At 34.3% G+C, this 14449-nt stretch overlaps 1 protein-coding gene across 6 annotated transcripts in view; it reads right to left on the bottom strand.

Moving 5' to 3' along the window:
• Positions 1–6: 6 nt before the first annotated feature.
• LOC107654839 (connector enhancer of kinase suppressor of ras 1-like) overlaps positions 7–14449 on the bottom strand; it is a 30576-nt gene continuing 16133 nt past the window's right edge. For 2 of the 6 annotated variants that reach the window (XM_016442102.1, XM_016442107.1), the window contains 15 exons: positions 13217–13285; positions 12626–12754; positions 10636–10718; positions 10229–10258; positions 9913–10016; positions 8426–8550; positions 8110–8143; positions 7824–7999; positions 6089–6162; positions 5591–5662; positions 3570–3643; positions 3128–3201; positions 2334–2436; positions 2003–2181; positions 7–1072 (listed from right to left, as the gene is read on the bottom strand). In XM_016442102.1, the coding sequence (XP_016297588.1) occupies positions 749–1072; positions 2003–2181; positions 2334–2436; positions 3128–3201; positions 3570–3643; positions 5591–5662; positions 6089–6162; positions 7824–7999; positions 8110–8143; positions 8426–8550; positions 9913–10016; positions 10229–10258; positions 10636–10718; positions 12626–12754; positions 13217–13285 (1650 nt within the window). In that variant the 3' untranslated portion in view covers positions 7–748. The remainder of the gene's footprint in view (positions 1073–2002; positions 2182–2333; positions 2437–3127; positions 3202–3569; positions 3644–5590; positions 5663–6088; positions 6163–7823; positions 8000–8109; positions 8144–8425; positions 8551–9912; positions 10017–10228; positions 10259–10635; positions 10719–12625; positions 12755–13216; positions 13286–14449) is intronic. The other 4 variants (XM_016442104.1, XM_016442103.1, XM_016442105.1 and 1 more) reach the window with 4 other exon arrangements.

Genomic DNA, 14449 nt, shown 5'->3' with positions numbered 1-14449 from the left:
ATATATATATATATATATATATATATATATAAATACAGCCATTATATGCATGATTATACACTGTTGGTATAAAAACACTGAAAGACTCAAATGAACAGGTGACTGGAGTGTGACCAAAATTTGTGTGGCAATTCTGGGGAAATGACCATAGCTGGGCATTTAATACAAACTATGCACAATGAGGTATACTTTTTTTCCTCAGGAAATATAGTTTTTGAGCTTGCTAAACTTGTTTTCAGGATCTGCACTGCCATAAATTGTCTACATAATAAAAAGAATACATTCTTATAAAAGCAATACTTTCTTGTCCATCATGTCTGAACATACCAGAAACATTCATAAAATATTTTTAACATATTTAGGGAAACCTTACACACATACCTGACATAAAAACAAATATTCATCATATTTATATAATTAATCTAAAATATATATTTTTAAAATTTCATACATCAGTATAATCAACATCCTTTAGCAAGTGCTTTAAGTTAGATTTGTTCTTTTGCCAGCATTATGCAGTTCATAATAAATTCAGTGATGGTTTATTGTGAATCAACAGTAGAAGTAGTTTTGAAAAACTCCAGATGATAGACCTTACTTCTGGTAAAACAGCCAGTGCTCTGTCCCAGATGGCTGCAATTCGGATCTATATATTTATCCCAGTGTTGCACTTTCATTTCTTGTTTCGTTATATATTTTAATACAGTACAGGAAGGAAACGGTTGTGTTCACAGAATCTGCGCAAGTGTCATATGTAAAAGTATTTCTCTGTAGTTTCGTCTGTGACTGTGGTATGCGTTTGCATCGGCACCTGTGTCTCTGCAGAAGTGGAGCTTCCATCAACAGGTGTCTCTGCATCTACCAACTGTTCTCCATCACTCAGATTCAGTGTGCTTGCCCCATTGTTGGTCTTGAACACTGTGTCTATGCTTGGCGAGACCGTCTGTTTGTACTGTCTCTCAATGTCCTGCAGCAGCTCTTCATTGAACTGCTTCCACTGATGGTACTTCTGCGGTGAGAACTCAGAGTCCTCCAGGATCTTGTTAATCAGGTGAAGTTCTGCTTCCTTCGCCTAGGAAACACCAGCAGCCAGTGAGAAATGAAGAGACCGCTGTGTGCCTGACCTACTCTACCTGGCTATTTACATCCACTACCAGTCAAAAGTTTGGAACAATTAAGTTTTTTTTTAATGTTTTTGAAAGAGGTCTCTAATGTTCAGCAAGGCTGCATTTATTTGATCAAAAATACATTAATGAATAAAATAAAATACAAAACAAAGTACAAGCAGCAATATTTTGAAACTGTATTACAATTTAAAACTTCAGTGTCATATGATCCTTCAGAAATCCTTCTAATATGCTGATTTGGTGTGCAATGATTAATAATGGATCTTATATCAATGTTGAAAACATATTTTTGTGGAAACTGTGATAAATTTTTTCAGAATTATTTGATGACTATAAAGTTAAAAAAGAACAGCATTTATTTAAAATATAATTTACTGTATTTTTTTAAATCCATTTAACGCATTCTTAATAATAATAATAATAAAAGTATCGATTTATTTTCTTTTCAACTTACTTTCCCCAAACTTTTTGTATGGTAGCATAGCACAGTTTTCACATAAAGAAAAAGAAGCACATCTGTTTCAACATAAATAATAAGGAAAGTTTCTCGAGCACTAAATCGACATATTAAAATGATTTCTGAAGGATAATGTGAAAATGAGATTTTAAAATATATTAAAATAGAAAACAGTTCTTTTAAATTGTACTAATATTTCACAATATTACTGTTTTTACTATATTTTTGTTCAAATTATTTAATTCGTCTTGGTGAGCATAAGAGACTTCTTTTAAAAACATTAACAATTAATGTTAATTTTTTCCAAACTTTTGACTGGTTGTGTAGTATTTTCTATTATGATTGATGTGAGTAGGAAATAATAATAACAACAGTTTTGGTTGGGTTATTAGTATGTGTGTGTAAATGCATGTCTTACCTTAAGTGTGCTCTGAAGGGCACGGAGTGTGTGTATCTTCTCGTTGATAACAGGGTTTTTGTTGCGTTTGATGAAGGATTTACGTAGCTGGTCATGAGTCGTCGGCTGATTCTGACCAATCAGAGACACTCCTCCTTTCTTCAGGCTATGGAACATTTCATCCATCTCATCTACATTTCCTGAGAGGCATAGTGAGATTTTGCTTGTTTAATGAAAGTATTGTTTTTTTATTAAAGAACTGGATTTATCTTGACACAGCTTTGAAAGGGCTATAAGGGTTTAAAGATACAAGATATTAAGAGGCTTATAATATTTTTGGATGATCCTTTACCTGCAATTTTACTGCCCCCTGCTTGCGAAATGGTTATTGGCTCTGACACCCTGTTCTGCTTTCCCTTTGTTCGAGGAAGTGTGTTTGATTGTGTTTGAGCTTTCTATGACAAAAGACAGAAGAAACTCTGTTAAATATTTTATGTTCTAAAGGAAAGGTACACAGTCATTTCCCACATGTGTTAGTTTGGATAATGGAAATAATAATAACAATTCTGTTTATTATAAAATTCTGTATTTATTGCAGACGATCTAAGCAGCTCTTTTCCACAAAATAAAGGTCAAGTGGCAATATTCTACAGTACACAACATTTCAAATTTTATTACTCTTATTTAGCAAGTACCCATTAAATTGATCAAAAGTGACAGTAAGGACATTTATAATGTCACATTAAAAATCTACCATGGTTTTCACAAAAATATTAAGCAGCACAACTGTTTACAACACTGATAATATAAGAAATGTTTCTTGAGCAGCACATCAGCATTTTAGAATAATTTCTGAAGACTGGAGTAATGGCTGCTGAAAATCCAGCTTTGCACAGAATTCAATAAAATGTTATAATATATCAAAATATATCAAAATAGAAAACAATTATTTTAATTATAACAATTGTGAAATAACAATTTCACAAATGTATTGTTTTACTGTATTTTTGGTTAAACCCCAAACTTTTGAGTTGTAGTGTAAAAGTATCTAATTTTGTGTTCCACAGAAAAAATGTACTCCTACAGGTTTGGAACAACAGGAATGTTTTTTTCTCTGTTCGTGCATGTCTATCTGTTTTCCCTCACCGTATTGACTTTCTTCCGATGAGAAAGTGGTGAACGGGACGATTCCTCCTCAGATTCAGTTTCACTGTAACATTCTGACAACAAAAACATTTTACATAGACTAAGTAGTACACAAACAGCATATATACCATGAAAAATTCATTAACACACATAATAAAATAAAGAGGCGGAATAAATATATTTCTGACAGAATCATAATCATATGAAACAAAATATACACATAAGCTGACTGCTGATTTTCATGGATGTCCGATGATTGACAAAAACGTAAAGAGGCTCTCATGTAGCATTTTATTGAATCAAAGCTGATATTTTAGTACAGATTTAATTTGGCATTGCATATTTTCACAGAACTTGGAGCCGTCACAGAACCGCCTTAACTTGGCACTGTAAAGATGCCAGCTATTGAAAATAACTGAATGTGAATGTGTTGTTTTCCTACCTTCTTCATTGTCTGGCTGACTTTGAAAAATTTTCTTATGTTTCTGAATGGCTGTGATTAAGCAATTAATCCATCTGTTGAGACACAGAGAGAGAGAGAGCTCACTAATTTATCACCAATTCACATGTCTCACAAGTTTCCATTTGCACTTAGTGATTTGTATTGTGTTGTATTAGGCGAAGGCCAATAGGGGGCAGAGGTGACCTGTGAGAAATCCTGAATGTGTAAAACCTAATGAGTGTGTGTGTGTGTGCTGTAGTAAAGAGCAATAATAGGAAGTATGAGTGATGATAAGTGATGGAGAATAGTGGACATGAGGTGGGAGTGTTTAAGAGGTTAAAGGCTTTGGCATTCACATAATCTCCAGTGCCACAGAACGACACGGTTGCTCTCTGTGTCAGACTCAGTACGTCTGCTGACTCACTGCTTTACTGCAGCTCCTCATGTACTACTCAGGTCAAAGTAATTAATTAAGAGTCTTTGTAGAGTTCAAAGCTTTTCATAATGGAATGAAAATAATGGACATAAAAGGCATAAAACTCTTTAGAATAGACAAATTGAGTTGCCTGATATTGGTCTAATATTATCGTTTGCCAAATGAGTGGGGGAATGATACATGATAGTTAACATAACTGCCCATGGTTCTCTCCTGAACATCATATCATCAGCTCTAATTTTAGAGGTAACAAGTACCTGACCTCCACTGGTCATGGGACAAATCATGAAGTGTAAAAGAGAGCTCCAATCTGTAGTCCTATTACATAAGGTGTTCATCCCTGAATTACTGCAGAGACGCCATGCAGCGGCTGTTGAATTATCTGACCAAACACTAAAAAACTAAAGTTATTTTCACAAACATATGTTTAAAAAAAAAATATATATATATATATGTACAAAAAATTCCAAGCCTTTCCAGCCCATTCATGGTATCATATTAAATGATATTAAAAGTAAATTGTGGAATTTCTTTGCCATTAGAATAATGGTTCTCAACCAGGGGGCCGATCCCACTAGGGGGCTCCAGCAAGCTTCCAGGGGCCCAAATAAGTCTTAAGATTATTTAAATGTAGCCATATATTATGCCAAAAATCATTAGGATATTAAGTAAAGATCATGTTCCATTAAGATATTTTGTAGATTTCCTACTGTAAATATATTAAAACGTAATTTTTGTAATTTAAAACATAATTAGTAATATGCATTGCTAAGAACTTCATTTGGACAACTTTAAAGGCGATTTTCTCAATATTTTGATTTTTTTGCACCCTCAGATTTCAGATTTTCAAATAGTTGTATCTCGGCCAAATATTGTCCTATCCTAACAAACCATACATCAATGGAAAGCTTATTTATTCAGATGATGTATAAATCTCAATTACGGAAAATTGACCCTTATGACTGGTTTTGTAGTCCAGGGTCACATTTGACCATTTTTATTCTCAGTAATATAAAGCAATATGACATACGTACTTTAAAAGATATTCATTTTCATGATGAAGAATAAATTGCCCCTGCAAAGTCTGCTAGATCATGGTAGTCTACTTCACTAGCACTCGAATTACAAGGTCTGGAATTGTGTCAGATCTTGTGAGTCTGTATACACCATTACCTGACCTGTATATTAATAAAACAGTGCAGATAGTGTAAAAATACTCGGCTGTCAATATATGTAATCTATTCTAAACTCCCTCACACTATTTGTGAAGTCAACCTGTGAATCGCTTATAGTTGGCTATGCACATTAAACTTTAAAAAAGTACTTTCACATCACACATTCCACCCCTAAAAATGCAATGTCATTGCATCTAACACATCTATTTTAATTCAAAGGTCAAAGCATAATCATTTGCTCATGAAGAGAAACTGCAGATGCGCAGCAAGATCTAATCATTGTGACATTTTGCCACTTTTTACATTTTTTGTACAAAATGCTCGCTAAGCCATGTAATTCTCAGTCATGAATGACTGTCGTTTGGATGCAGCGGTAGAGAAAATGCTTGTTTATATGCAGCCACACTCACTTGCTCATGTCTTTTACATTATCAGCAGCGAAGAAAAAATTCTGGAAGCGCTGGTGGCACATTTGAAATACACTAGGAGATAAAGAGAAAGAGAGAAAGAGATCAGATGATAATACCCCTTAATCTTAGGGCAGAGCAGCTTTTTAGCAGCTTAATGAAACAATAAAAACTCATTTGTCATCATGGTGGCAGGTTGTGCTGTTCAGTGTCTGTGGACTGCGGGGGAAGATCCGTGGAATGTAAAGTGTAATTCTGTTATTCACACATCTCTGGCTAACTGCCCTCCTGCGTCTGATACTCTCGCAGCCAACCACAAACATAGAGTCCGAGGAGACCGACGACTTCTGTTTCTTTATGACAGTGTGAACACAAACAATCAAGCTAAACGGGGTTTAACGTTCAGTCAACAGATACGCTTCCCTTCAAATTTGACTCGGCTGCAAATAATGATTGGGTAACCAGAACCAGCATGTTCTGTCTGGTGCAGAAAATACTCACTACTTCCTCTTGTGTTCTCCTGCGCTCTCTATATTGTAGCTGCCGATCTTGATTAAGCCCTCCGCCTTCTCCTCCTGCACAAATATATGGGTTCAATAATTATTTTAAGTACATCTACATTACCAGATTTTGTTAAGAGATAGAAATACACGGATATTATAATTCTGGCTGATACCGATAAGCTGATAATTAGTCTCATGTTATGTATAAAACGCAGATATTAAAATTTTACACTATTTTGTCTCAGTAAGTTAAAGGAATAGTCCACCCCAAAATAAACATTCTGTCATAATTTCTATCATTTCTATACCTTTCTCACCATCATATCGTTCCAAACCTGTATGATTTTCTTTTTTCTGTAATGTATTACATTACATGAAATGTCATATTTTAAAGAATGCTGGTAAATATACAGTTTCCTATTGACTTCCATTGTGTGGACAAAAAATACAATGGAAGTCAATGGGTACCAAAACAGTTTTTACCAACAACAGAAAATTACATTTTCATTTTTGGATGGACTATCCCTTTAAAAAGAAAGATTTAATAATTTTAAATGCAAAAAGTAAATTTTAGTGTTGTCAAACGATTAATCGCGATTAATCGCATCCAAAATAAAAATGTTTACATAATATATGTGTGTACTGTGTATATTTATTATGTATATATAAATACAAACACATGCATGTATATATTTAAGAAAAATATGTTATGTTTATATATAAACTATATTTATATATAATATATTAATATAGATATAGAAATGTATATACATGTAAATATTTTCCAAATATATACTGAATGTAAAATACTGATTTTGTGCACTTTATTTACTGTACCAATATTTTAAATTGGCCTTTGAACTTAGCTTTATTGCATGGCAAAAAAAAGTGTTACCTTGCCAAAGCACTGACAGAGCCCACTGATCTAATGGCATTGTTGAGCGCTCCAAATGCAAACTTTGCATGCAACAATCAGGCAGCAATTGACAGCACTCTGATCTAGTGGCATACAGGCATCATCAGATTTGACAGTACTCTAGCCCAATAATGTTGGGGGATCCAGTGGGGGCGGCAGTCATATTTCAGGGTGACCGTGCCACTCTTTATCACAACCCTGCTAAAAGTGCCAGTACGTGCGCTCATTGGCGCCCCTTCAGCTGATGGCGCCCTAGGTGACCGCCTAGCTCGCCTATGCCTAGAAACGGCCCTGAACACAGTACATATACATATATTATGTAAACAACAATTTTTATTTTGGATGCGATTAATTGCGATTAATTGTTTGACAGCACTAGTAAATTTACATCACAATATTATAATGTACAGTATGAACAATGGATATTCATTGTATGATATGTTAGAGATTATTTTACAGTTATTAAATGTTTTTAATATATTTCTTAGAGAAAGAAAAGAAAAATTGTTTAAAGATTAACTATAAATGAGCATTAGATGATGAAAACGGTAATCTAATTGTAAAAATAGAAAATGAAGCACAATTAAATATCCAGTATCGGCCAAAAAATTTAAAATACTTAATATCGTCCGTCCAATATGTTACAAATACATTGTGCATCTCTAGTACAGATGAAAATGCTTTAAAGGAGGGTTTCTTTCAGTTTTACAAAAAATTCTTAATATAATAATTATGATACTTCTAATTGGTTACACAGATTGGCGCTTTATAAACACAAGTTTACTTCGTACCGCTTTACAAGTAAACTCGTACTTACCTGTTGGCTGGTATACCAATACAGTGTAGGACCTTTCAGGACGAACCAAAATCTCTGCCATTTCTGAGTCATGAAGACGTTTGTTTCTTTTCTCTTCTTCCAAAGCCATCCGTCACAGTCTGGGCGGCCAAGTTCACGACAGGACACCCTCCTGCGGCTCATCGCTGTCCGTGTTCCTTAAGTGTGCATACGTATCAGGGTAGTGTCATTATTTTACAATGGATGAAATAAGGTGTCCTAGAAAAAAATACTGTGAAAATAATGAATGAACAAATCCATGCCTGACCTTTAGTAGAGCTCTTTTTGTTCTCCTTTTCCTCCTGCGGTAAAAAGAAATGTATAATTACTTTGAGATCACAGGGTTTAAAGAAGTCTTTCTGCTGATTTCATCAGATTGCCACATTAGAAACACTTTATTGTGAGATGCCCCAACAGATGGATCTCAATGACTCACGGCACTCAAGTTCATCATGCTCAAGAGCAGAAGTGGGACAAATCATTATAGTATCTCTCCAAAATGCTTTTTGACCACAAAAGTGTACTGAGTTGTATGTCGTACCAAATTAATATTTATAAATGTAATAAAGGTTTTTTGTTCTTACTCTTAGTCCTGCCATGTCAGGACAGGAGCTTGTGCTGGCTCGGTTGAGCTCTGAGCTTTGTGGGGATGGACTCCTTTCTGCAGATGAACCGATTTCCAAACTCTTTCGACTTGCATGCTGAGAGTCTATAAAAGTGAAGACAGATTTAAACATTTTAGCGAGCTTACAAGATGAAATCAGAGCTGTAAATGTCTGTAAGCTAAGCAACAAATCGATATGCTCAGCAACAAAGAATACTAAAGAAACTATGGGTGATGAAAAGTCTAGCTAAAAGTAGAATCAATTAAAGTGCTGGTCCAGGCTATTTTATGTTGTTTATATATAAATATAGCTAATGAACAATATTTTTTTCTTTCTTCAGGACATACTTCGGCCAATTTTCGATTTCTATATATGAAGAGTTCAGATGCAAAAGCCTCTAAGTACGTCTGATGTTTTTCTTTAAAATTAGCATTTCTTTCTGGCTACTATGTATAGGTTTGTATGTAAGTACTGGTACTTCTGAATGGGTTGAGGCTGGGATTTAGTGCATTTGAAGTGAAAGTACTTGATGAACATATACTATGTGTGGAGAGCATTCACTCAGTATCATTATCTCATTTTTGACCAAGATGGCTTTTAGAGGCTTTTGCATTGGAACTCTTTGTCAGGCCTGTGTTCCTGTCTCTTGTGTTTTGTTCCCCAAGTTCTAGTTCTCCCTCGTGTTTCCTTATGCCCATATTTGGTTTGGTTTCCTGTTCTCGTTGTCTCATTATTAGTTGATTCCTCGCACCTGTCTGTCCCTCGTTAAGTTTAGTATAAATGTGTAGTCTGCCTCGTTTTCTTTTTGAGTCATAAATGTCATTCCATGTGTGTCTCCTGTGTGCCCTATGTTAGTGGTCCTTTTCATTTGGTTTGTTTATTAAAAGTCAAGTTTTGAACGACATCTCCTCGTTTCCCTCCTACGCACCGTGACACAAGATTTTTTTCTCAAATAAAAATAATCTATTTATTTGGTGAAAAATACAGTGAAAACACTAATATTGTAGAATATTATTATAATAAAAAAATAGTTTAAAATTATTCCAGTCTTCAGTGTCACAAGAAGTGTCACATTTCTTATTATAATCAATGGTTAAAAAAAACAGTTGTGCAGCTTTAAATTTTTTGTGCAAACTGATACATTTTTGATGAATAGAAAGTTCAAAAACACCATTCATTTAAAATAGAAATATTTTGTAACATTATAAAAGTCTTTACTGTCACTTTTGGTCAATTTGTGCTAAAGGAAAGTATTAATTTCTTTAAAATAAAAAAAACTTACTGAACCCAAACTTGTGAAAAGACAGCAGTGTGAGAAGAACTACATATACACCATTATTTTATGATGTGTGTACAAATTTTACTTATTACTTCTGAATGGACAGGATTTTTAAAAAGTCTGTACAATTTTTTTTTTTCCAGCTGGTGTCTTCTATATTTTCTGTAAAGTCTGCTGCGACTCTTACCTGCCCCTGGCTTTAAGGTGTTTGGCTGATGCTCATTAGAGCTTTGTTCACTAGAGAGCGCTGATTTCTCTCTTCTGAAATGATGTGTGCCGTCTGATGCTGATCTGTGGTACATAAACACATACACACACACACACTATATGAAAGCATGTAACACTAAAAAATGAATCGAAAAACACAGTCAGCTAAGTGGCCCTTTGCAGTGCTACATATACAGAAGCAGCTTTAATGCCATATAAACTGACCCAAACACACACATACATAGTTCACATTCAAATCCAGTTCAGCCATGCTGTACACACACACACACACAGACCTGAGATAGCGGATCACTCGCATGTCCTCACTGTAGCTCACAGAAAACAGTTATGAAACAAGAATTTAGATTATGAAACACACAGGCAGAGAAATGGAGACTTTCACTTCTTATACACAGTAAGTTTACTGTAAAAGAGTAAAATGATGGAAAGCACAGAATCAAGGCTAAGCATTATACTGTAGGTTACATGAGAGAAGCAGACAAAATTATCCTAGAATATCCTACCATATTTTAAAGGCTCTAACTACTATAATTTCCTCCCCTCAATGGGGAACATGAAACAAACATGAAATAAGCGACTTGAAATTCCTCTACAGAGCCTGAAATCATGCACATTTAGCATCAGAAAAAGCAATATAGTGATTATAGGAGCATCTGAGGATATTCAGCTGAGCCGAACTCACCTGAAGGACAGAGAGCGGACTGAAGCTGCCACCCTGCCCAAAAGAGAATGTCTGTTTTTCTCTTCCTCTTCTTCCTCCTCTCTCTGAAAGTAAGGAATTGATAAGATTGACGAGATGTTTGGAAAAACCCAATGTCGCTGCAGAGAGTGACTCATGTGGCAAGTGTGTCGGCGAGACATTCTAGGTGTGTGACAATGAGTTCATGAGTGCATTTTCATGTCTTGTGAATGATTGTGGTAAGTTTGTAGCATGTATAACAGCTTTTATGTGTCTGTTTCCAATAAGACTGTGTACTACTGCCTGTGTTTGGGTTTATTAAACAATACTTTGTGAGCAATAATATATATATATATATATATATATGAAATTCTAAAATGCAAAAGTTTAATTTCAGGATTACTAATTCACTTTAGGCTATATGAAAACAATAGATGTCTATAGCATGTCCTCATTTAAACGTGTATATGTCATTAACTAAAACCATTATAAAATATTCATTAATTGAAATAAAATAAAAGTGACAAAAAACATACAACAAAATTATTTTATGAAAATGAAAACAGAAATAAAAATTAAATCTAATTTAAAATATTAAGAAAAACTATAATAGTATATCAACGATACTAAAACACCACTGGAATGTGCTTGATAGCTCAGAAATTGATGCGAAAAAGTCTTATGTCTGGATTCATCAGTATGTAATGGGCTCTGAGCTCTGAGCTCCTTGCACATCTCCATGGATCGGTCCCTCAGGGTCACCAACAGACCCAATCATTTTAAAATCCACATGACTGCTACATCACACACTGTCCTACTGAGTGTTTGCAGTCACAGAAGACTGGAGGCTAGGAAGTCACTGTTGTCATGACGATGCTATTAAAGCACAACAAGTTCAAATGAAAATGAGATTGTCTCTTCCATTTGAAAATGTTTATTTTAATGTGCATGTCTGAGTCTGTATGTGTGAGAGAGTATTCATTTCATCATCACAAAGAGGAAATGTGTGCATTGCTTATCGAACAAGCACAACCACATGTGACATGTGAACATGTGACGTCAATAAATCTGTTACAAAGCAACCGCTAAAAGAACCAACAGTGTAAAATGCTTGCAGCACCTCATATGAGACTCATGTGTTCATTTCTAGCTGGTTAATACCATCAAAACATTTTGGCTCTGTCAAGCGGACAGCAAAAACCATATTTTTACTGTATCTGACTGCAACATACGCACAAAAAAATTCCACAAGAAAATTTTTATAAACCAGATTCAAAGTTCATCTGTATTTGGTTAGAAATCTGATTTTTTTTTTCATTATCACTACCTGAATGTTCATTAATTTGAGCTCACTCTTTCATTATATAAGAAATGAAATTACATTCATTATATAGTGAATAGTAAATGAATGAACGTCACCAAAATGTGTGAAAATGACATGAAATGTGACATGAAACCCCATTCCAGCAAATCATGCTTTGGTAAATCATAATAATAATAATACAATTATGATAAGTCACTTTATTTTAAGTTTACTTTGTAACTATGTGGCTTTTTATGTCACAATTTCGAATTATGTCAATTATGATTTATTAAAGCATGATTTTTTTCTTATGTGGCAGAAATTAGATTCCATAGATGTCATGATAGTGAAACTTTTCATCCTTTCTTTCCAGTGACAGCTAATCCCAGTTGTTGTGTTGAGTGCAATGAGTTCATTTGCAAAATAACTGTGTGGACGTTCAGACCAGTTCAGTCTACAAAGATTTGTGTCTAGCATTAACAAAGCTGACATACCCCTAGGACATGAGTGACAAAGTGTCTTTGAGCTAAACTGTTAGTATAAAAGTAGTATTTTAATATTTAATTACATTTTTGTTAATATTTAATATATATATATATATATATATATATATACTGTATATATATAATGTCAACAAGTATTTTGAAAATGCTTGAAGTGGCATATGTTGAATAAAAGGATGAGTAGTACCTCTAGTACCTCAGACTTGGCTTGGCTCTCCTTGCGTTTCAGGAACCCTGGAAGCCTCCTCAAAACCAGAGTGACTCCATTTGGATTTTCCTCCAGTTTTTTAACAAGGTTTGCCCGGCTCCAGCCAACCTGAAATAGGATGTATCGGTTACACTGCATGAAATAAATGTATATTTGCATCCAAAATGGTAGATTCTTTTGCAATTAATGCTTGTTGCTGCACCTATCTATAGGTCATTTTCAGAAAACTGTGATAGATTTTTTATGTACTAAAGTTAAAATTGCTTTTTAAATTTTAAATCTCTTTCTATAGAGATTTAATTTGTCTGGAATAACCATTGTTTTTCTTCTGTGCCTATCAGTAATCATAGGATACTGGGCCACAAACGATTGATAATCCAAATTAGTGGACAAAAGACATCTGCTCAAATCCAGCTTGCAGGACATTAAATAGATGGAAGAGTCTTACTGTGCTAACCCGGGGTTCAGCCTCTCTCATTGGAACCCTGTCTAATTTCCTTCCTTATAGCAGTCTTTATGTAAATAACACTAGTATATAAACATCATTACAATTGAACTGTTACCACTTACCACTATCTGTCCGTTGACCTGAAGGACCTCATCTCCCGCTAAAATCTTCTCACAGATCTCTGTAGGAGACTGTAAGACAGGATTTATGGTTATGTACAACACAGTGTTCTAAGACACACTACTGAGTATATCAGCACCAAAAACACTACTACCAATAATACCAAGGGAATGATTGCAGTGGCTTAGAAGGAACCGTCCACAAGCAGAAACATCACGCCCATTCAAACTGGCACATGCCCTTTTTTGAACCAAGAGAATTTTGAATGCAGCATCACCATCTTTAAGATTGGATGATTATTTTACACTACCGTTCAAAACTTTGGGGTCAGAAATATTTGTGGAAATAATAAAATAACACTTTTATTCTGCAAGGATATATTATATTGTTCAAAAGTAAAAATGTTTTATAATGTTACAAAATATTTCAAATTCAAATAAATGATGTTCTTTTGAACTTTCTATCCATGAAAGAATCCTTTTACAAATTAGGCAGCAAAACTCTTTTCAACATTGACAATATTGTTGTATTGATAATAATGTAATAAATGTTTCTAGCACCAAATCAGCATTAGAATGATTTCTGAGGATCATGTGACACTGAAGACTGGACTAATGGCTGTTGAAAATTCAGCTTTCCATGACAGGAATAAATTGCATTTTACAATATATTAAAATAGAAAACAGTTATTTTAAATCGTAATATTATTTCACAATATTACCATTTTTACTGTATTTTTGATCAAATAAAGGCTGTTTTGGTAAGTATAAGACATTTCTTTCAAAATTATTTAAAAAAAATCCCACCCCTAAACTTTTGTATGGCAGTGCAGGTTAAAATATGTTTTTTTTGTGTGTGTGCATTAGTGTGTTTGTATGTGTGTGTCTTGAATAATATCGCTCTTTTCTTAGATAAAACTTTTTTTTAGATGAAACTAAAGGGTACGACATCACAACTCCCTCTTCTCCTATTTCTGACCCTAAAGATGGCAGTTTATTTTGAAGCATCATTTTATCTCATTCTCTCAGGTCATAATAAGAAAGAAAAATGAGCCAACAATTCAAACCCATGATTCTTGTTTTAAGTGAGTTCAGACACCTTTAAAGGGGTCATATGATGTTGCTAAAAATAACATAATTTTGTGTATTTGGTGTAATGAATGGATTTTTACAAAGCTCATCAGTCTGAAAAAGCGAGGTGTGCTCTGATTGGCCAGCTATCCAGTGCGTTGTGAT

This window comes from Sinocyclocheilus anshuiensis, unplaced genomic scaffold (assembly GCF_001515605.1).
Source record: "Sinocyclocheilus anshuiensis isolate Anshui unplaced genomic scaffold, SAMN03320099.WGS_v1.1 scaffold335, whole genome shotgun sequence".
Taxonomy (NCBI): domain Eukaryota; kingdom Metazoa; phylum Chordata; class Actinopteri; order Cypriniformes; family Cyprinidae; genus Sinocyclocheilus; species Sinocyclocheilus anshuiensis.
This window is presented reverse-complemented; position numbering and strand designations above follow the sequence as displayed.